The sequence below is a fragment of the Periophthalmus magnuspinnatus genome, chromosome 15 (assembly GCF_009829125.3).
Source record: "Periophthalmus magnuspinnatus isolate fPerMag1 chromosome 15, fPerMag1.2.pri, whole genome shotgun sequence".
Lineage (NCBI taxonomy): Eukaryota > Metazoa > Chordata > Actinopteri > Gobiiformes > Gobiidae > Periophthalmus > Periophthalmus magnuspinnatus.
This window is the reverse complement of record NC_047140.1, coordinates 31,872,284-31,894,360: the sequence shown is the minus strand read 5'-3', so window position 1 is coordinate 31,894,360 and position 22,077 is coordinate 31,872,284. Positions and strand designations below refer to the sequence as shown.

Sequence of the window (22,077 nt, the reverse complement as noted above, 5' to 3'; positions counted from 1 at the left end):
CACCGGCCCCGGGTGGTCACGTGGGGGCGAGAGCCATCATCGCCGCTTGCGGCTTCAATTTGAAACTAACTTTTCTAAAACTTTTGCAAAACGAGCTCATTTAGATATTGGCCGGAAATTATTTACATTTTTAGTTGTCCCAGCTTTATGTAAAAACATAACATGAGCCGTTTTCCATAATTCTGGTATAACTGCCATTTGCCAAATATTTCATGACAAAGTAAAGTGTCTGGAAATATGACATTCTAGAACCTGAAATCGACCAATGGGGATTCTGGATTGTTGTCACATGACCTAGATCTGAGTTGCCGTGACGACCAGACTCATCGCTTTGACCCTTCTGATGATGTCACTAAGACTCAAAGCAAAGCACAGTTTGTAAGTGTAACCGTCCCACGGCTTTATTTCACAACTCACTTGTACTTTGAAGAAGACACAGTGTTTCAGAGCAGCAAATCCAAACAGAGTAAAACAGAGTAAAAAACTCATACAAAACAGAACTAAAACAAGACCAGAACCAGAACATAAAACAGATAAAAACAGATTTAAAATGGACAAAATCACGACCACAGAGATGGACCCAATCACACACACACAGATACACACACCACATGAACACAGCAACACAACAGCAGAGCGCCCTCTGGATGAGAGGCTCAAATCTGCAGAGCTGACAATTCTGGAGCTGAAAGAACAGCTCCAGAAGGAGAGGAGTGATAAGACAGGGCTCCAAGAAGCTCTCGAGGCCAAGAGGAAAGAACTGGGCAGCCTTTTCCAGAAGCTGTTCTGGAAGAATGGGAAAATCAATGAGCTTGTAAGGCAAAACAAGAACCTGGAAGCAGAGCTGGAGCAAACCAGGCATTTCAACCAGCAACTGGGGCTGAGAAATAAGGAGGTAACTGGGAGTCCAGAGGAAGACTCAACTCAAATTCTTCCAGTGGTTCAAACTCTTCAGGGAAATTTTTCTGAGGAGAAAGAGAAGAACAGAATTCTGGAAGAAGAGGTCCAAAAACACAGAGAAGAGAAGGCAGTGCTCCAAGAAGCTCTAGAAGTCACAAGACAAGAACTGGGCCATGTGTCTGAGAAGGTTGACAGTTTAGAGGATGACCTTCAACAAAGCAATGCCAAAATCACCTGCCTTTCCCAGAAAATCCTGTCGAAGAATGAGGAAATCGACGAAATTCAAATGGAAAACAAGAACTTGAAAGCAGAGCTGAGCGTGTGCAGAGCAGAGCTGGAGCAAACCAGGCATTTGAACGGGCAACTGGAGCTGAAACTGGAGGCAGAGACACAGGAGCTCAGTAGCCTAAAGGATGCACTGAAGAAAATGTGCGATCGAACCAGGGACAAGCTCCAAGTAAAGAATGCCGTTCTGCAGGAGGAAAAATGCAGGCGCAGTGCCTGTCAGGACATGCAATGGAAAGTTGTACAGCTTAAGCAAAACCTCCAAGATGTGAGTGAAGAAAAGGACGCGTTAGAGGAGTCCATGAAAGAGGCTGAAATAGCCATGGACCGGATCAATGTCGACCTTTCCAACTGCAAGAAAGAGCTGGAGGAGGTGAGAGAGCAGAGGCAAGATTTACTGGAGGAAATTGTCCAAAAGAACCAAATTATTGATAAACAGCAGGAGCTTAAGAGTGCTTATGAGGAGAGGCTTGGTCAGTGGAGAGTCGACCGCAAGGCCTTCTACGACGAGCAAGTCAAACTCAGAAAGCAACTTCAGAAGCAACTAAAGGAGATGAGACAACGCAACCAGAGCTTAGAGGAGCAGATACGGTCAGAAGGCGACGGAGCAGTGGAATGCAAGACATGTAGAGTCCTCCACACAGACACAGGGAGTCCTGTGTCTGTGGGGAGAAGACGCAGGAGCAGCGATTTTTAAAGCTCCCGAAGGCTTTGAGTAAACGGGGGTATTCACCAGTAAAAAAAGGTCGCTAGACAACCTTTTTTATTGGTGAATATGTCACTTTGGCGAGGGACGGCCTTGAATATCTATGATTTGAGGAAGTCCCTCGAGAGAATGAAGAAGCTACTGGGAAAGGTGAAAACATATTCACTCTTAATGGTTGTCCAGTCGACAGATGTAAAAGTCTGTAGAGCGACGGAAACTTGAGGCAAGGAGAGTATATATATTTTTATTGAGACATCTTTGTAGGTTGGTGAAACATGTGGTTCAGTGGACCTGAACACTCTACCAATGACATCTTTGTCAAGAGCAGGATTCGAACCGCCAACCTTCGGATCAGCACTCTACCAACTGAGCCACTGAAAAATTATAGGCAGAATCTGAATCTCAAGCTCAATCTGAAATCACCATAAACGACATAAACCCTCAGCGGTAACGACACGTACAGGACGTGTTCTGAGATCGATACTGGACCTCATCATGAACAGCCTGTGCTCATGACAGCGAGTGAACGGCAACTTCCTCCAAGCAATTTACAAGAGTATCCTCTGAAAGTACACGAGCTGTTTCTCAGTCTACAAGAGTATACTCTGAAAGTACACGAGCTGTTTCTCAGTCTACAAGAGTATACTCTGAAAGTACACGAGCTGTTTCTCAGTCTACAAGAGTATACTCTGAAAGTACACGAGCTGTTTCTCAGTCTTCCGCCTTGTTTGTTTTGACTCGAACTGGAGACAGGATACTGTTCCAGGCCCACTCGTCTTGTAAAGTTTTGTCAAGTGTGTGGTTCTGGCTGGACAGGTCACCACAGTAAAATGCCCCCCCATGCCCCCTGAGTGCCCCCCTCAGTGCACGTGTTTCATGTCATCAGTAAACTATGAATACGTTTGTGTGTTGTATTAAACAGTGTGTCGTTATCAGGCAACCTCATGAAAACTGGTGTACACTGGTCCCTCGTTTATCGCGGGGGTTACGTTCCAAAAATAACCTGCAATAAACGAAATTCGCAAAGTAGAAAACTTTATTTTTTACAATTATTCTATATGTTTTGCAGCTGTAAACCCCTCACCACACACTTTATACACTTTTCTCACACAGGTATTAACATTTTCTCATATTTCTCTTGTTTCTTTCAAAGTTCAAACCGTAGAGTTTAATTAATAAGCACAGTATTATAGAATGAAACCAAATACTGTACAGTACTGTAAATAAACATGACAGCTTTTAGAAATACTGTAAGTTTAATTTAATTTTAATGATCAATCTACGAGGTTGGACACATCAGAAATGATTAACATTGACTCACGCGTATTTCACAATTCCTCTGACCGCGCCTCTTCCTCTGACCACGCCTCTTCCTCTGACCACGCCTCTTCCTCTGACCACACCCCTTCGTTCTGTCTCTGCTCCGCTGTAATGTCTTATCTTTTTCCTGCAGTCACTGATCCATAAAGCTGAAGCAGACTCCAGTCGTGTGATGGTCTTGTTGCAGTTACAAATCTTTTTGCATCCTTTTTAAAATGTATTGCTGCTGTCATCCTTCTGTTATTTTTCTCCTTCTTTATGTCGAGTTTACATGCAAAAACTCTAGTGGACGTGCGTCTTGGCCGCACTGCGTTTCTGTGGTGCATCTTCAAGCATCAGAGCGGCGTAAATCTGGCATTGATGCGGCGCATCTTGAACGTTCAGTTTGTGCAGTTTTGTATGCTTTTTTTTTTTACAGTGTATGAACACGCATTGTGTTCTGCGTCCTGATTGGCTAATGGATGTGCCGTGTCTCCTGTACAGTACAGAATGCGTTGAGCCAAATTTACATAAATGCAAAGCTCTGGACAGTCTCTTAAAGTCTGGGTGAGGAGCTCGGGAGTAGAGACCCAGGACGCCTCGGGGTCCCACTGATGGAGCTGGGCAAAGTGTCTGGGGCGAGGGAAGTCTGGGAGTCCCTGCATAGACTGATGCCCCAGATCAGTGGAAGAAAATGAATGGATGGAACACTTGTTATAAAAAGCAAAATGTTTCTGGACATAATTTTAATACGACACATTTTACCTCTGAAGTGTTGAATATAATTTTGAAGGAGCCGAGGGAGAAAACGGCTTCTCTCCCAGGACTCGTGTTGCCTTAAAGGTTTTATATTATGCAAAACTGACTTGTGAGCTTTAATCCATGTTCTGACACTGTTCCCTCATCAAAAACACGTGGACTTGTGTTTTGTTTCATTCACACATGTTTGAGTAACACTTTATTTTTAATCTGTAACATCTACAAAGCTCAAAACGCTCTGTTCCGTGCTGTGTTTTCTCAGCTTAAATCAGCAGAGTTTGTGTGAATGAAACAATGAAACAAAACACAACTCCAGGTCTGTTTGTGATGAGGAAACAACATTAGGACAGATCAGTGTAACATGGCTCTTTCATATCAACACTGAGATATTCATGTTTTTATTTAAATTATGCACATGGCAGATTGTCGACACACAGACTGGTCTGAAGCAGGAGATTTGCACCTTTTTATTTACATTTAATGCCACGTTTGAGCTCGGGACGCCCCCGTTGTCCACCATAAAAGTATAAAATCAGTCCATGGTTGAGAGTTTCACCACCGCCTTCCTCTTTGGATGATGCTGGATGGTTTCCATGGCGACAGTGGCTTCGTACAGCGGTAACGCTTCTTCTGGACGCGGCCTGGAAAGAAATGGCATAATGAGCCTGTCTGGCTTTGCTGTGGGGGTCCCGAAGTGGCTGTGTGGTTATTTTGGGGGTCCTGGTCTATACAGTACTACTACTATATGATACTATTACTACTACAGTAGTGCTACGGCCCCGGTCTTAATTGGCGAGGGGCATTGTTCTTGCTGGGTTTCTTATTAGTAGTATTCTTTTTTTCCGGCCAAATGATCGCATTTTTCACCCCTGAACATGTGCGAAAAGTCCCACATTTAGGTATAGGATCGACCGGCTCGGCGAAAAATTAAAAGTTGCCGGTTCAAAGCCGTGGACAGCCATTGTAATGCGATGGCCACACTGTGCTATAGAAACTGTGTGAAGGGGGAGGATAGCGGCCGGGGGGTGGCCGGGCGGGCCACCGGCCCCGGGTGGTCACGTGGGGGCGAGAGCCATCATCGCCGCTTGCGGCTTCAATTTGAAACTAACTTTTCTAAAACTTTTGCAAAACGAGCTCATTTAGATATTGGCCGGAAATTATTTACATTTTTAGTTGTCCCAGCTTTATGTAAAAACATAACATGAGCCGTTTTCCATAATTCTGGTATAACTGCCATTTGCCAAATATTTCATGACAAAGTAAAGTGTCTGGAAATATGACATTCTAGAACCTGAAATCGACCAATGGGGATTCTGGATTGTTGTCACATGACCTAGATCTGAGTTGCCGTGACGACCAGACTCATCGCTTTGACCCTTCTGATGATGTCACTAAGACTCAAAGCAAAGCACAGTTTGTAAGTGTAACCGTCCCACGGCTTTATTTCACAACTCACTTGTACTTTGAAGAAGACACAGTGTTTCAGAGCAGCAAATCCAAACAGAGTAAAACAGAGTAAAAAACTCATACAAAACAGAACTAAAACAAGACCAGAACCAGAACATAAAACAGATAAAAACAGATTTAAAATGGACAAAATCACGAACACAGAGATGGACCCAATCACACACACACAGATACACACACCACATGAACACAGCAACACAACAGCAGAGCGCCCTCTGGATGAGAGGCTCAAATCTGCAGAGCTGACAATTCTGGAGCTGAAAGAACAGCTCCAGAAGGAGAGGAGTGATAAGACAGGGCTCCAAGAAGCTCTCGAGGCCAAGAGGAAAGAACTGGGCAGCCTTTTCCAGAAGCTGTTCTGGAAGAATGGGAAAATCAACGAGCTTGTAAGGCAAAACAAGAACCTGGAAGCAGAGCTGGAGCAAACCAGGCATTTCAACCAGCAACTGGGGCTGAGAAATAAGGAGGTAACTGGGAGTCCAGAGGAAGACTCAACTCAAATTCTTCCAGTGGTTCAAACTCTTCAGGGAAATTTTTCTGAGGAGAAAGAGAAGAACAGAATTCTGGAAGAAGAGGTCCAAAAACACAGAGAAGAGAAGGCAGTGCTCCAAGAAGCTCTAGAAGTCACAAGACAAGAACTGGGCCATGTGTCTGAGAAGGTTGACAGTTTAGAGGATGACCTTCAACAAAGCAATGCCAAAATCACCTGCCTTTCCCAGAAAATCCTGTCGAAGAATGAGGAAATCGACAAAATTCAAATGGGAAACAAGAACTTGAAAGCAGAGCTGAGCGTGTGCAGAGCAGAGCTGGAGCAAACCAGGCATTTGAACGGGCAACTGGAGCTGAAACTGGAGGCAGAGACACAGGAGCTCAGTAGCCTAAAGGATGCACTGAAGAAAATGTGCGATCGAACCAGGGACAAGCTCCAAGTAAAGAATGCCGTTCTGCAGGAGGAAAAATGCAGGCGCAGTGCCTGTCAGGACATGCAATGGAAAGTTGTACAGCTTAAGCAAAACCTCCAAGATGTGAGTGAAGAAAAGGACGCGTTAGAGGAGTCCATGAAAGAGGCTGAAATAGCCATGGACCGGATCAATGTCGACCTTTCCAACTGCAAGAAAGAGCTGGAGGAGGTGAGAGAGCAGAGGCAAGATTTACTGGAGGAAATTGTCCAAAAGAACCAAATTATTGATAAACAGCAGGAGCTTAAGAGTGCTTATGAGGAGAGGCTTGGTCAGTGGAGAGCCGACCGCAAGGCCTTCTACGACGAGCAAGTCAAACTCAGAAAGCAACTTCAGAAGCAACTAAAGGAGATGAGACAACGCAACCAGAGCTTAGAGGAGCAGATACGGTCAGAAGGCGACGGAGCAGTGGAATGCAAGACATGTAGAGTCCTCCACACAGACACAGGGAGTCCTGTGTCTGTGGGGAGAAGACGCAGGAGCAGCGATTTTTAAAGCTCCCGAAGGCTTTGAGTAAACAGGGGGGTATTCACCAGTAAAAAAAGGTCGCTAGACAACCTTTTTTATTGGTGAATATGTCACTTTGGCGAGGGACGGCCTTGAATATCTATGATTTGAGGAAGTCCCTCGAGAGAATGAAGAAGCTACTGGGAAAGGTGAAAACATATTCACTCTTAATGGTTGTCCAGTCGACAGATGTAAAAGTCTGTAGAGCGACGGAAACTTGAGGCAAGGAGAGTATATATATTTTTATTGAGACATCTTTGTAGGTTGGTGAAACATGTGGTTCAGTGGACCTGAACACTCTACCAATGACATCTTTGTCAAGAGCAGGATTCGAACCGCCAACCTTCGGATCAGCACTCTACCAACTGAGCCACTGAAAAATTATAGGCAGAATCTGAATCTCAAGCTCAATCTGAAATCACCATAAACGACATAAACCCTCAGCGGTAACGACACGTACAGGACGTGTTCTGAGATCGATACTGGACCTCATCATGAACAGCCTGTGCTCATGACAGCGAGTGAACGGCAACTTCCTCCAAGCAATTTACAAGAGTATACTCTGAAAGTACACGAGCTGTTTCTCAGTCTACAAGAGTATACTCTGAAAGTACACGAGCTGTTTCTCAGTCTACAAGAGTATACTCTGAAAGTACACGAGCTGTTTCTCAGTCTTCCGCCTTGTTTGTTTTGACTTGAACTGGAGACAGGATACTGTTCCAGGCCCACTCGTCTTGTAAAGTTTTGTCAAGTGTGTGGTTCTGGCTGGACAGGTCACCACAGTAAAATGCCCCCCCCCCATGCCCCCTGAGTGCCCCCCTCAGTGCACGTGTTTCATGTCATCAGTAAACTATGAATACGTTTGTGTGTTGTATTAAACAGTGTGTCGTTATCAGGCAACCTCATGAAAACTGGTGTACACTGGTCCCTCGTTTATCGCGGGGGTTACGTTCCAAAAATAACCTGCAATAAACGAAATTCGCAAAGTAGAAAGTAGAAAACTTTATTTTTTACAATTATTCTATATGTTTTGCAGCTGTAAACCCCTCACCACACACTTTATACACTTTTCTCACACAGGTATTAACATTTTCTCATATTTCTCTTGTTTCTTTCAAAGTTCAAACCGTAGAGTTTAATTAATAAGCACAGTATTATAGAATGAAACCAAATACTGTACAGTACTGTAAATAAACATGACAGCTTTTAGAAATACTGTAAGTTTAATTTAATTTTAATGATCAATCTACGAGGTTGGACACATCAGAAATGATTAACATTGACTCACGCGTATTTCACAATTCCTCTGACCGCGCCTCTTCCTCTGACCACGCCTCTTCCTCTGACCACACCTCTTTCTCTGACCACACCTCTTCCTCTGACCGCGCCTCTTCCTCTGACCACGCCTCTTCCTCTGACCACGCCTCTTCCTCTGACCACACCCCTTCGTTCTGTCTCTGCTCCGCTGTAATGTCTTATCTTTTTCCTGCAGTCACTGATCCATAAAGCTGAAGCAGACTCCAGTCGTGTGATGGTCTTGTTGCAGTTACAAATCTTTTTGCATCCTTTTTAAAATGTATTGCTGCTGTCATCCTTCTGTTATTTTTCTCCTTCTTTATGTCGAGTTTACATGCAAAAACTCTAGTGGACGTGCGTCTTGGCCGCACTGCGTTTCTGTGGTGCATCTTCAAGCATCAGAGCGGCGTAAATCTGGCATTGATGCGGCGCATCTTGAACGTTCAGTTTGTGCAGTTTTGTATGCTTTTTTTTTTTACAGTGTATGAACACGCATTGTGTTCTGCGTCCTGATTGGCTAATGGATGTGCCGTGTCTCCTGTACAGTACAGAATGCGTTGAGCCAAATTTACATAAATGCAAAGCTCTGGACAGTCTCTTAAAGTCTGGGTGAGGAGCTCGGGAGTAGAGACCCAGGACGCCTCGGGGTCCCACTGATGGAGCTGGGCAAAGTGTCTGGGGCGAGGGAAGTCTGGGAGTCCCTGCATAGACTGATGCCCCAGATCAGTGGAAGAAAATGAATGGATGGAACACTTGTTATAAAAAGCAAAATGTTTCTGGACATAATTTTAATACGACACATTTTACCTCTGAAGTGTTGAATATAATTTTGAAGGAGCCGAGGGAGAAAACGGCTTCTCTCCCAGGACTCGTGTTGCCTTAAAGGTTTTATATTATGCAAAACTGACTTGTGAGCTTTAATCCATGTTCTGACACTGTTCCCTCATCAAAAACACGTGGACTTGTGTTTTGTTTCATTCACACATGTTTGAGTAACACTTTATTTTTAATCTGTAACATCTACAAAGCTCAAAACGCTCTGTTCCGTGCTGTGTTTTCTCAGCTTAAATCAGCAGAGTTTGTGTGAATGAAACAATGAAACAAAACACAACTCCAGGTCTGTTTGTGATGAGGAAACAACATTAGGACAGATCAGTGTAACATGGCTCTTTCATATCAACACTGAGATATTCATGTTTTTATTTAAATTATGCACATGGCAGATTGTCGACACACAGACTGGTCTGAAGCAGGAGATTTGCACCTTTTTATTTACATTTAATGCCACGTTTGAGCTCGGGACGCCCCCGTTGTCCACCATAAAAGTATAAAATCAGTCCATGGTTGAGAGTTTCACCACCGCCTTCCTCTTTGGATGATGCTGGATGGTTTCCATGGCGACAGTGGCTTCGTACAGCGGTAACGCTTCTTCTGGACGCGGCCTGGAAAGAAATGGCATAATGAGCCTGTCTGGCTTTGCTGTGGGGGTCCCGAAGTGGCTGTGTGGTTATTTTGGGGGTCCTGGTCTATACAGTACTACTACTATATGATACTATTACTACTACAGTAGTGCTACGGCCCCGGTCTTAATTGGCGAGGGGCATTGTTCTTGCTGGGTTTCTTATTAGTAGTATTCTTTTTTTCCGGCCAAATGATCGCATTTTTCACCCCTGAACATGTGCGAAAAGTCCCACATTTAGGTATAGGATCGACCGGCTCGGCGAAAAATTAAAAGTTGCCGGTTCAAAGCCGTGGACAGCCATTGTAATGCGATGGCCACACTGTGCTATAGAAACTGTGTGAAGGGGGAGGATAGCGGCCGGGGGGTGGCCGGGCGGGCCACCGGCCCCGGGTGGTCACGTGGGGGCGAGAGCCATCATCGCCGCTTGCGGCTTCAATTTGAAACTAACTTTTCTAAAACTTTTGCAAAACGAGCTCATTTAGATATTGGCCGGAAATTATTTACATTTTTAGTTGTCCCAGCTTTATGTAAAAACATAACATGAGCCGTTTTCCATAATTCTGGTATAACTGCCATTTGCCAAATATTTCATGACAAAGTAAAGTGTCTGGAAATATGACATTCTAGAACCTGAAATCGACCAATGGGGATTCTGGATTGTTGTCACATGACCTAGATCTGAGTTGCCGTGACGACCAGACTCATCGCTTTGACCCTTCTGATGATGTCACTAAGACTCAAAGCAAAGCACAGTTTGTAAGTGTAACCGTCCCACGGCTTTATTTCACAACTCACTTGTACTTTGAAGAAGACACAGTGTTTCAGAGCAGCAAATCCAAACAGAGTAAAACAGAGTAAAAAACTCATACAAAACAGAACTAAAACAAGACCAGAACCAGAACATAAAACAGATAAAAACAGATTTAAAATGGACAAAATCACGAACACAGAGATGGACCCAATCACACACACACAGATACACACACCACATGAACACAGCAACACAACAGCAGAGCGCCCTCTGGATGAGAGGCTCAAATCTGCAGAGCTGACAATTCTGGAGCTGAAAGAACAGCTCCAGAAGGAGAGGAGTGATAAGACAGGGCTCCAAGAAGCTCTCGAGGCCAAGAGGAAAGAACTGGGCAGCCTTTTCCAGAAGCTGTTCTGGAAGAATGGGAAAATCAACGAGCTTGTAAGGCAAAACAAGAACCTGGAAGCAGAGCTGGAGCAAACCAGGCATTTCAACCAGCAACTGGGGCTGAGAAATAAGGAGGTAACTGGGAGTCCAGAGGAAGACTCAACTCAAATTCTTCCAGTGGTTCAAACTCTTCAGGGAAATTTTTCTGAGGAGAAAGAGAAGAACAGAATTCTGGAAGAAGAGGTCCAAAAACACAGAGAAGAGAAGGCAGTGCTCCAAGAAGCTCTAGAAGTCACAAGACAAGAACTGGGCCATGTGTCTGAGAAGGTTGACAGTTTAGAGGATGACCTTCAACAAAGCAATGCCAAAATCACCTGCCTTTCCCAGAAAATCCTGTCGAAGAATGAGGAAATCGACAAAATTCAAATGGGAAACAAGAACTTGAAAGCAGAGCTGAGCGTGTGCAGAGCAGAGCTGGAGCAAACCAGGCATTTGAACGGGCAACTGGAGCTGAAACTGGAGGCAGAGACACAGGAGCTCAGTAGCCTAAAGGATGCACTGAAGAAAATGTGCGATCGAACCAGGGACAAGCTCCAAGTAAAGAATGCCGTTCTGCAGGAGGAAAAATGCAGGCGCAGTGCCTGTCAGGACATGCAATGGAAAGTTGTACAGCTTAAGCAAAACCTCCAAGATGTGAGTGAAGAAAAGGACGCGTTAGAGGAGTCCATGAAAGAGGCTGAAATAGCCATGGACCGGATCAATGTCGACCTTTCCAACTGCAAGAAAGAGCTGGAGGAGGTGAGAGAGCAGAGGCAAGATTTACTGGAGGAAATTGTCCAAAAGAACCAAATTATTGATAAACAGCAGGAGCTTAAGAGTGCTTATGAGGAGAGGCTTGGTCAGTGGAGAGCCGACCGCAAGGCCTTCTACGACGAGCAAGTCAAACTCAGAAAGCAACTTCAGAAGCAACTAAAGGAGATGAGACAACGCAACCAGAGCTTAGAGGAGCAGATACGGTCAGAAGGCGACGGAGCAGTGGAATGCAAGACATGTAGAGTCCTCCACACAGACACAGGGAGTCCTGTGTCTGTGGGGAGAAGACGCAGGAGCAGCGATTTTTAAAGCTCCCGAAGGCTTTGAGTAAACAGGGGGGTATTCACCAGTAAAAAAAGGTCGCTAGACAACCTTTTTTATTGGTGAATATGTCACTTTGGCGAGGGACGGCCTTGAATATCTATGATTTGAGGAAGTCCCTCGAGAGAATGAAGAAGCTACTGGGAAAGGTGAAAACATATTCACTCTTAATGGTTGTCCAGTCGACAGATGTAAAAGTCTGTAGAGCGACGGAAACTTGAGGCAAGGAGAGTATATATATTTTTATTGAGACATCTTTGTAGGTTGGTGAAACATGTGGTTCAGTGGACCTGAACACTCTACCAATGACATCTTTGTCAAGAGCAGGATTCGAACCGCCAACCTTCGGATCAGCACTCTACCAACTGAGCCACTGAAAAATTATAGGCAGAATCTGAATCTCAAGCTCAATCTGAAATCACCATAAACGACATAAACCCTCAGCGGTAACGACACGTACAGGACGTGTTCTGAGATCGATACTGGACCTCATCATGAACAGCCTGTGCTCATGACAGCGAGTGAACGGCAACTTCCTCCAAGCAATTTACAAGAGTATCCTCTGAAAGTACACGAGCTGTTTCTCAGTCTACAAGAGTATACTCTGAAAGTACACGAGCTGTTTCTCAGTCTACAAGAGTATACTCTGAAAGTACACGAGCTGTTTCTCAGTCTTCCGCCTTGTTTGTTTTGACTTGAACTGGAGACAGGATACTGTTCCAGGCCCACTCGTCTTGTAAAGTTTTGTCAAGTGTGTGGTTCTGGCTGGACAGGTCACCACAGTAAAATGCCCCCCCCCCCATGCCCCCTGAGCGCCCCCCTCGGTGCACGTGTTTCATGTCATCAGTAAACTATGAATACGTTTGTGTGTTGTATTAAACAGTGTGTCGTTATCAGGCAACCTCATGAAAACTGGTGTACACTGGTCCCTCGTTTATCGCGGGGGTTACGTTCCAAAAATAACCTGCAATAAACGAAATTCGCAAAGTAGAAAGTAGAAAACTTTATTTTTTACAATTATTCTATATGTTTTGCAGCTGTAAACCCCTCACCACACACTTTATACACTTTTCTCACACAGGTATTAACATTTTCTCATATTTCTCTTGTTTCTTTCAAAGTTCAAACCGTAGAGTTTAATTAATAAGCACAGTATTATAGAATGAAACCAAATACTGTACAGTACTGTAAATAAACATGACAGCTTTTAGAAATACTGTAAGTTTAATTTAATTTTAATGATCAATCTACGAGGTTGGACACATCAGAAATGATTAACATTGACTCACGCGTATTTCACAATTCCTCTGACCGCGCCTCTTCCTCTGACCACGCCTCTTCCTCTGACCACACCTCTTTCTCTGACCACACCTCTTCCTCTGACCGCGCCTCTTCCTCTGACCACGCCTCTTCCTCTGACCACGCCTCTTCCTCTGACCACACCCCTTCGTTCTGTCTCTGCTCCGCTGTAATGTCTTATCTTTTTCCTGCAGTCACTGATCCATAAAGCTGAAGCAGACTCCAGTCGTGTGATGGTCTTGTTGCAGTTACAAATCTTTTTGCATCCTTTTTAAAATGTATTGCTGCTGTCATCCTTCTGTTATTTTTCTCCTTCTTTATGTCGAGTTTACATGCAAAAACTCTAGTGGACGTGCGTCTTGGCCGCACTGCGTTTCTGTGGTGCATCTTCAAGCATCAGAGCGGCGTAAATCTGGCATTGATGCGGCGCATCTTGAACGTTCAGTTTGTGCAGTTTTGTATGCTTTTTTTTTTTACAGTGTATGAACACGCATTGTGTTCTGCGTCCTGATTGGCTAATGGATGTGCCGTGTCTCCTGTACAGTACAGAATGCGTTGAGCCAAATTTACATAAATGCAAAGCTCTGGACAGTCTCTTAAAGTCTGGGTGAGGAGCTCGGGAGTAGAGACCCAGGACGCCTCGGGGTCCCACTGATGGAGCTGGGCAAAGTGTCTGGGGCGAGGGAAGTCTGGGAGTCCCTGCATAGACTGATGCCCCAGATCAGTGGAAGAAAATGAATGGATGGAACACTTGTTATAAAAAGCAAAATGTTTCTGGACATAATTTTAATACGACACATTTTACCTCTGAAGTGTTGAATATAATTTTGAAGGAGCCGAGGGAGAAAACGGCTTCTCTCCCAGGACTCGTGTTGCCTTAAAGGTTTTATATTATGCAAAACTGACTTGTGAGCTTTAATCCATGTTCTGACACTGTTCCCTCATCAAAAACACGTGGACTTGTGTTTTGTTTCATTCACACATGTTTGAGTAACACTTTATTTTTAATCTGTAACATCTACAAAGCTCAAAACGCTCTGTTCCGTGCTGTGTTTTCTCAGCTTAAATCAGCAGAGTTTGTGTGAATGAAACAATGAAACAAAACACAACTCCAGGTCTGTTTGTGATGAGGAAACAACATTAGGACAGATCAGTGTAACATGGCTCTTTCATATCAACACTGAGATATTCATGTTTTTATTTAAATTATGCACATGGCAGATTGTCGACACACAGACTGGTCTGAAGCAGGAGATTTGCACCTTTTTATTTACATTTAATGCCACGTTTGAGCTCGGGACGCCCCCGTTGTCCACCATAAAAGTATAAAATCAGTCCATGGTTGAGAGTTTCACCACCGCCTTCCTCTTTGGATGATGCTGGATGGTTTCCATGGCGACAGTGGCTTCGTACAGCGGTAACGCTTCTTCTGGACGCGGCCTGGAAAGAAATGGCATAATGAGCCTGTCTGGCTTTGCTGTGGGGGTCCCGAAGTGGCTGTGTGGTTATTTTGGGGGTCCTGGTCTATACAGTACTACTACTATATGATACTATTACTACTACAGTAGTGCTACGGCCCCGGTCTTAATTGGCGAGGGGCATTGTTCTTGCTGGGTTTCTTATTAGTAGTATTCTTTTTTTCCGGCCAAATGATCGCATTTTTCACCCCTGAACATGTGCGAAAAGTCCCACATTTAGGTATAGGATCGACCGGCTCGGCGAAAAATTAAAAGTTGCCGGTTCAAAGCCGTGGACAGCCATTGTAATGCGATGGCCACACTGTGCTATAGAAACTGTGTGAAGGGGGAGGATAGCGGCCGGGGGGTGGCCGGGCGGGCCACCGGCCCCGGGTGGTCACGTGGGGGCGAGAGCCATCATCGCCGCTTGCGGCTTCAATTTGAAACTAACTTTTCTAAAACTTTTGCAAAACGAGCTCATTTAGATATTGGCCGGAAATTATTTACATTTTTAGTTGTCCCAGCTTTATGTAAAAACATAACATGAGCCGTTTTCCATAATTCTGGTATAACTGCCATTTGCCAAATATTTCATGACAAAGTAAAGTGTCTGGAAATATGACATTCTAGAACCTGAAATCGACCAATGGGGATTCTGGATTGTTGTCACATGACCTAGATCTGAGTTGCCGTGACGACCAGACTCATCGCTTTGACCCTTCTGATGATGTCACTAAGACTCAAAGCAAAGCACAGTTTGTAAGTGTAACCGTCCCACGGCTTTATTTCACAACTCACTTGTACTTTGAAGAAGACACAGTGTTTCAGAGCAGCAAATCCAAACAGAGTAAAACAGAGTAAAAAACTCATACAAAACAGAACTAAAACAAGACCAGAACCAGAACATAAAACAGATAAAAACAGATTTAAAATGGACAAAATCACGAACACAGAGATGGACCCAATCACACACACACAGATACACACACCACATGAACACAGCAACACAACAGCAGAGCGCCCTCTGGATGAGAGGCTCAAATCTGCAGAGCTGACAATTCTGGAGCTGAAAGAACAGCTCCAGAAGGAGAGGAGTGATAAGACAGGGCTCCAAGAAGCTCTCGGGGCCAAGAGGAAAGAACTGGGCAGCCTTTTCCAGAAGCTGTTCTGGAAGAATGGGAAAATCAACGAGCTTGTAAGGCAAAACAAGAACCTGGAAGCAGAGCTGGAGCAAACCAGGCATTTCAACCAGCAACTGGGGCTGAGAAATAAGGAGGTAACTGTGAGTCCAGAGGAAGACTCAACTCAAATTCTTCCACTGGTTCAAACTCTTCAGGGAAATTTTTCTGAGGAGAAAGAGAAGAACAGAATTCTGGAAGAAGAGGTCCAAAAACACAGAGAAGAGAAGGCAGTGCTCCAAGAAGCTCTAGAAGTCACAAGACAAGAACTGGGCCATGTGTCTGAGAAGGTTGACAGTTTAGAGGATGACCTTCAACAAAGCAATGCCAAAATCACCTGCCTTTCCCAGAAAATCCTGTCGAAGAATGAGGAAATCGACGAAATTCAAATGGAAAACAAGAACTTGAAAGCAGAGCTGAGCGTGTGCAGAGCAGAGCTGGAGCAAACCAGGCATTTGAACGGGCAACTGGAGCTGAAACTGGAGGCAGAGACACAGGAGCTCAGTAGCCTAAAGGATGCACTGAAGAAAATGTGCGATCGAACCAGGGACAAGCTCCAAGTAAAGAATGCCGTTCTGCAGGAGGAAAAATGCAGGCGCAGTGCCTGTCAGGACATGCAATGGAAAGTTGTACAGCTTAAGCAAAACCTCCAAGATGTGAGTGAAGAAAAGGACGCGTTAGAGGAGTCCATGAAAGAGGCTGAAATAGCCATGGACCGGATCAATGTCGACCTTTCCAACTGCAAGAAAGAGCTGGAGGAGGTGAGAGAGCAGAGGCAAGATTTACTGGAGGAAATTGTCCAAAAGAACCAAATTATTGATAAACAGCAGGAGCTTAAGAGTGCTTATGAGGAGAGGCTTGGTCAGTGGAGAGCCGACCGCAAGGCCTTCTACGACGAGCAAGTCAAACTCAGAAAGCAACTTCAGAAGCAACTAAAGGAGATGAGACAACGCAACCAGAGCTTAGAGGAGCAGATACGGTCAGAAGGCGACGGAGCAGTGGAATGCAAGACATGTAGAGTCCTCCACACAGACACAGGGAGTCCTGTGTCTGTGGGGAGAAGACGCAGGAGCAGCGATTTTTAAAGCTCCCGAAGGCTTTGAGTAAACAGGGGGGTATTCACCAGTAAAAAAAGGTCGCTAGACAACCTTTTTTATTGGTGAATATGTCACTTTGGCGAGGGACGGCCTTGAATATCTATGATTTGAGGAAGTCCCTCGAGAGAATGAAGAAGCTACTGGGAAAGGTGAAAACATATTCACTCTTAATGGTTGTCCAGTCGACAGATGTAAAAGTCTGTAGAGCGACGGAAACTTGAGGCAAGGAGAGTATATATATTTTTATTGAGACATCTTTGTAGGTTGGTGAAACATGTGGTTCAGTGGACCTGAACACTCTACCAATGACATCTTTGTCAAGAGCAGGATTCGAACCGCCAACCTTCGGATCAGCACTCTACCAACTGAGCCACTGAAAAATTATAGGCAGAATCTGAATCTCAAGCTCAATCTGAAATCACCATAAACGACATAAACCCTCAGCGGTAACGACACGTACAGGACGTGTTCTGAGATCGATACTGGACCTCATCATGAACAGCCTGTGCTCATGACAGCGAGTGAACGGCAACTTCCTCCAAGCAATTTACAAGAGTATCCTCTGAAAGTACACGAGCTGTTTCTCAGTCTACAAGAGTATACTCTGAAAGTACACGAGCTGTTTCTCAGTCTACAAGAGTATACTCTGAAAGTACACGAGCTGTTTCTCAGTCTTCCGCCTTGTTTGTTTTGACTCGAACTGGAGACAGGATACTGTTCCAGGCCCACTCGTCTTGTAAAGTTTTGTCAAGTGTGTGGTTCTGGCTGGACAGGTCACCACAGTAAAATGCCCCCCCATGCCCCCTGAGTGCCCCCCTCAGTGCACGTGTTTCATGTCATCAGTAAACTATGAATACGTTTGTGTGTTGTATTAAACAGTGTGTCGTTATCAGGCAACCTCATGAAAACTGGTGTACACTGGTCCCTCGTTTATCGCGGGGGTTACGTTCCAAAAATAACCTGCAATAAACGAAATTCGCAAAGTAGAAAACTTTATTTTTTACAATTACTCTATATGTTTTGCAGCTGTAAACCCCTCACCACACACTTTATACACTTTTCTCACACAGGTATTAACATTTTCTCATATTTCTCTCTTGTTTCTTTCAAAGTTCAAACCGTAGAGTTTAATTAATAAGCACAGTATTATAGAATGAAACCAAATACTGTACAGTACTGTAAATAAACATGACAGCTTTTAGAAATACTGTAAGTTTAATTTAATTTTAATGATCAATCTACGAGGTTGGACACATCAGAAATGATTAACATTGACTCACGCGTATTTCACAATTCCTCTGACCGCGCCTCTTCCTCTGACCACGCCTCTTCCTCTGACCACGCCTCTTCCTCTGACCGCGCCTCTTCCTCTGACCACGCCTCTTCCTCTGACCACGCCTCTTCCTCTGACCACACCCCTTCGTTCTGTCTCTGCTCCGCTGTAATGTCTTATCTTTTTCCTGCAGTCACTGATCCATAAAGCTGAAGCAGACTCCAGTCGTGTGATGGTCTTGTTGCAGTTACAAATCTTTTTGCATCCTTTTTAAAATGTATTGCTGCTGTCATCCTTCTGTTATTTTTCTCCTTCTTTATGTCGAGTTTACATGCAAAAACTCTAGTGGACGTGCGTCTTGGCCGCACTGCGTTTCTGTGGTGCGTCTTCAAGCATCAGAGCGGCGTAAATCTGGCATTGATGCGGCGCATCTTGAACGTTCAGGTGTCAGACTCTGTTTGCACATCCAAAACTTGAAAAAGCTGAACTTTTTAGCATTCAATGTGCAGTGTCAACCAATCAGAGACTGTGCTCCAGTGACAAAGCGACGTCATTGTCCAGAACAAGTAGAAAGACATCAGCCACAAACTAGAGCCAACTTAATTATGCCGGCGCACACCTGCTAGCTTAAAGGCTAGTCATGGACCCACACACGCCGCAGAGCTGATCACCTCCGTTGATGGGTTTTATGTAATAAATGCACTAAAGTCACTCTCTCAACCTGGTCTGCAGTGTTCACAAAGACACAGGGAAAACAAAACATCCAAAAGCACTGACAGACCACAATGCCAGAGCGTCCATGACGCACGTTGGAGGCGTTTGCCTTCAAATGTAAAGGTTAGACTAGAGGCGTCCATTCTTGACGCCCCGGTGTTTCAGAGTCACACTGCTAGCATCAAACATTTATGTAAATTTGGCTCAACACATTCTGTACTGTACAGGAGACACGGCACATCCATTAGCCAATCAGGACGCAGAACACAAAAAAGCCACGAGACCGCGAATACTGAACCGCGATATAGCTATGGAACACTGTAGTGTTTCTAAGTTGGTTCAAACTTGAAACGTCCAAATGCTTGTTTTTATTTTATTTTTTTTGTTTGTTTTTATTATTTGACACTTAATGAGCATCTATATAAAATAAATGTAAATATGTCGTATTATAGCTACCAGGTCAATTTACATCCCTAATCCCTAGACTGGCAACAACAGAATAAAGAAATAGAAGATTCATACAATATAAGAAAAAGTTAAACACACTTATCAATGGCCACATGACGGGTTTGTTTTCAGCCACAGTTTGAGTCGAGCAGAGCGACAGTAACTGTGAAAACGTGGGAGGGGCAAAGTGTGTGTTGGGTTTAAGGGACAGACTCACTCACTGGTGGTGTGAGAGAGCGATGCACCAATCAGGGATCCCCTGATTTATGTTTTGATTTGTTTGTATTGTGGTTTAATGTCTTTTGTATTCTGTAAAGCACTTTGCATTACTCTATGTATGAATTGTGCTTTACAAATATACTCAACTTGCCTTAAGTTTCCGTCGCTCTACAGACTTTTACATCTGTCGACTGGACAACCATTAAGAGTGAATATGTTTTCATCTTTCCCAGTAGCTTCTTCATTCTCTTGAGGGACTTCCTCAAATCATAGATATTCAAGGCCGTCCCTCGCCAAAGTGTCAGACGTGATTATTATTATTAGATTATTGGCATATTCACCAATAAAAAATGCTGTCTAGCCTGATTTAACGAACAGAAAGTTATAACATCAACAATGAAACAGACAAACAAATGGAGAAATGTCTCAGAGCGCCCCCTGTCCTCAGGCCCTCCTCCTGTTATATTACATATAACTTTTTAGTAGAAGTTAACATTAGCATTAGCATTGACACACAAAGACATACTTTTGTAAACACAGACGTGTTCTCTGGTGAAATTTTCCTCATGTTTGTAAAATGTTTAAATGTTGTCAGAGAGAGGAGTGACAGTTTTCAATAGAAAGTGAATTGGAGCCGGACGTACGCCCATGATCACGTCCTATTTGGAATGTGATGGCTAGCAGGTTAGCTATGTCCATTTATATATACAGACTATGTGGAAATATGCTAATGAAATGCAGATTTCATTGGTCCTCGTGACACGCAGTATTTAACCCGATACTTCTATTCGATGATGGCCCTACTACGAGGGCCATGATCGCCGCTTGCGGCTTTAAGTTATTTGTTAGTTTCTGTCTGTTATGTTTTGTGTGTGTTTTGAATCCGTCTCTTTCCTCCATGGAGTCCTGTCTGTGTGAGCTCTCGCTGGCGATTGGATGACTGTTTTCCCACCTCCCCAGTCCTGCGTCTCACCTGTGGCCCCTCCCATATTTAAAGAGATTCCGCTCACCTCTGGCCCCTCCCATATTTAAAGAGATTCCGCTCACCTGTGGCCCTTGAGTCTGACTCTGTGTGAGACACTCGTTTAATTCTGTTGTTTTGTCCCTTGATTCTGTTTGCAGATTTATGCGACTTGTTTATTTTGGGACACTCAGTTTTTAGAGACATGAAACTTATTATCCGTTATTTTTGGTTTCTTAGTTTAGGTTATTTTGTTTAAACATTTGCTTGAATATTTAAGACCATTTTTGTTACTTTGCCTTTTACAATCCTGTTCATTAAATTACTTGTTTACTTTGCCACGTTTCCATCTGTTTTTTGTTCCCTCCCTGAGCCGACCTGAGCCTTAACACTAGTGATGGTACATTTGAAAAGAAAGTGGCATCAAGCACTTATTTTATTATTTTCTTTTTCTTTTATTATTTTTTTCTTTTCTTTTTCTTTTATTATTTTTTTCTTTTATTTATTTATTATTTTACTATTGTATTTTATGTATTATTTTTCTTTTATTATTTTTTTCTTTTATAATTTTTTTCTTTTCTTTTATTTATTTATTATTTTACTATTGTATTTTATTTATTTATTATTTTTATTTTATTATTTAATTTGATGTATTACTTTATTAAATTGTATATATATATATATATATATTTATTTATTTTATTCAAATCAGATTAATGAACGCACGTATCCAGTTCACTTAATGCACATTTCACAGATTTTTTCTTATTTACCTTTGAGCAGACCTACCTCAACACTCCTGTAGACATTTTATCTACAATGTCCTTGAGAATATCTGATGTTAAACTTATAGGAAATCACAAATTCATGAGGACGCACACATGTTCACACACACAAACGCACGCAGTCGACTGTAGGATACGCAGATATCTTCCGTGCTGCGCAGACGACGTGGTCCAGACTTCGGGGTTTAGAAACGACACAGAGGCCGACTTCAGGTGGAGGTAGCTGGAGTCTGGAGGGTCCAACTACGGCAAAGAGTTAAGACTTTTGTTCTAAACCCACACGAGCTACGACAAAAATCACTGCACGTTGAGTTTCGTACTTGCAGCTGCGGGTGAGACGTGACCCAGTGACCCCCGACAGCGAGCGCGTCGATGAGGTCGTGTTTGTGGGGCGTGAAATCAGTTTCTTCCTCCTCGTGTAGATGCACTGATTGCAGAGTTCAAAAATGCATGAATTGTTACAACGTAGTAAAAAAAAACAAGTACAGAGGTTATGCAGATGACATCGCCGCGTTTGGAACTGAATGAGCGAGTGGTGAATGTTTACGAGAGACGATAGGAAACGACATTTTCTCCTTTAAAGACTCAAAACACTAAATCTAAAATGTGAGCGGATACAGTTCACGCTCTGATATTACAACGTTTCTTCTTGTAGCTTTAATCGCTGTTCTAATGTTTTTACCTCCTCAAAAACAGACCTGGACTGGTGTTTTGTTTCATTCACACATGTTTGAG

General features: G+C 43.6%; 3 protein-coding genes across 6 annotated transcripts in view; 2 read left to right on the top strand and 1 right to left on the bottom strand.

Annotated features, from left to right (window-relative positions):
• Positions 1-22,077, bottom strand: part of cryzl1 (crystallin, zeta (quinone reductase)-like 1) — a 29,012-nt gene that overhangs the window by 749 nt on the left and 6,186 nt on the right. The window contains exons 10-15 of one of the 4 annotated variants that reach the window (XR_008648961.1): positions 21,663-21,769; positions 21,480-21,585; positions 21,347-21,392; positions 14,486-14,651; positions 9,455-9,620; positions 4,425-4,590 (exon numbers count right to left, since the gene is read on the bottom strand). Coding sequence is in view for 1 of the 4 variants with exons in the window: in XM_033979712.2 (XP_033835603.1) it covers positions 14,543-14,651; positions 21,347-21,392; positions 21,480-21,585; positions 21,663-21,769 (368 nt within the window). In the remaining 3 variants the exon portion in view is untranslated. Of the gene's footprint in view, positions 1-4,221; positions 4,591-9,454; positions 9,621-14,289; positions 14,652-21,346; positions 21,393-21,479; positions 21,586-21,662; positions 21,770-22,077 lie in introns of those variants that run through there. The other 3 variants (XR_008648962.1, XR_008648960.1, XM_033979712.2) reach the window with 3 other exon arrangements.
• On the top strand, positions 10,569-12,445 carry LOC129456836 (interaptin-like). The gene has a single exon (XM_055227190.1). It carries the CDS (start codon positions 10,569-10,571, stop codon positions 11,898-11,900), a length of 1,332 nt encoding a protein of 443 aa, XP_055083165.1. The 3' UTR covers positions 11,901-12,445.
• LOC129456828 (polyamine-modulated factor 1-binding protein 1-like) lies at positions 14,662-17,477 on the top strand. Its single transcript, XM_055227106.1, has one exon. The coding sequence runs from the start codon at positions 15,600-15,602 to the stop codon at positions 16,929-16,931; it is 1,332 nt and encodes a 443-aa protein (XP_055083081.1). The 5' UTR covers positions 14,662-15,599; the 3' UTR covers positions 16,932-17,477.

What these genes read in the sequence shown, in the direction of transcription:
- LOC129456836 (XM_055227190.1), top strand. Translation starts at nt 10,569, where the DNA reads ATGGACAAAATCACGAACACAGAGATGGACCCAATCACACACACACAG.
- LOC129456828 (XM_055227106.1), top strand. Translation starts at nt 15,600, where the DNA reads ATGGACAAAATCACGAACACAGAGATGGACCCAATCACACACACACAG.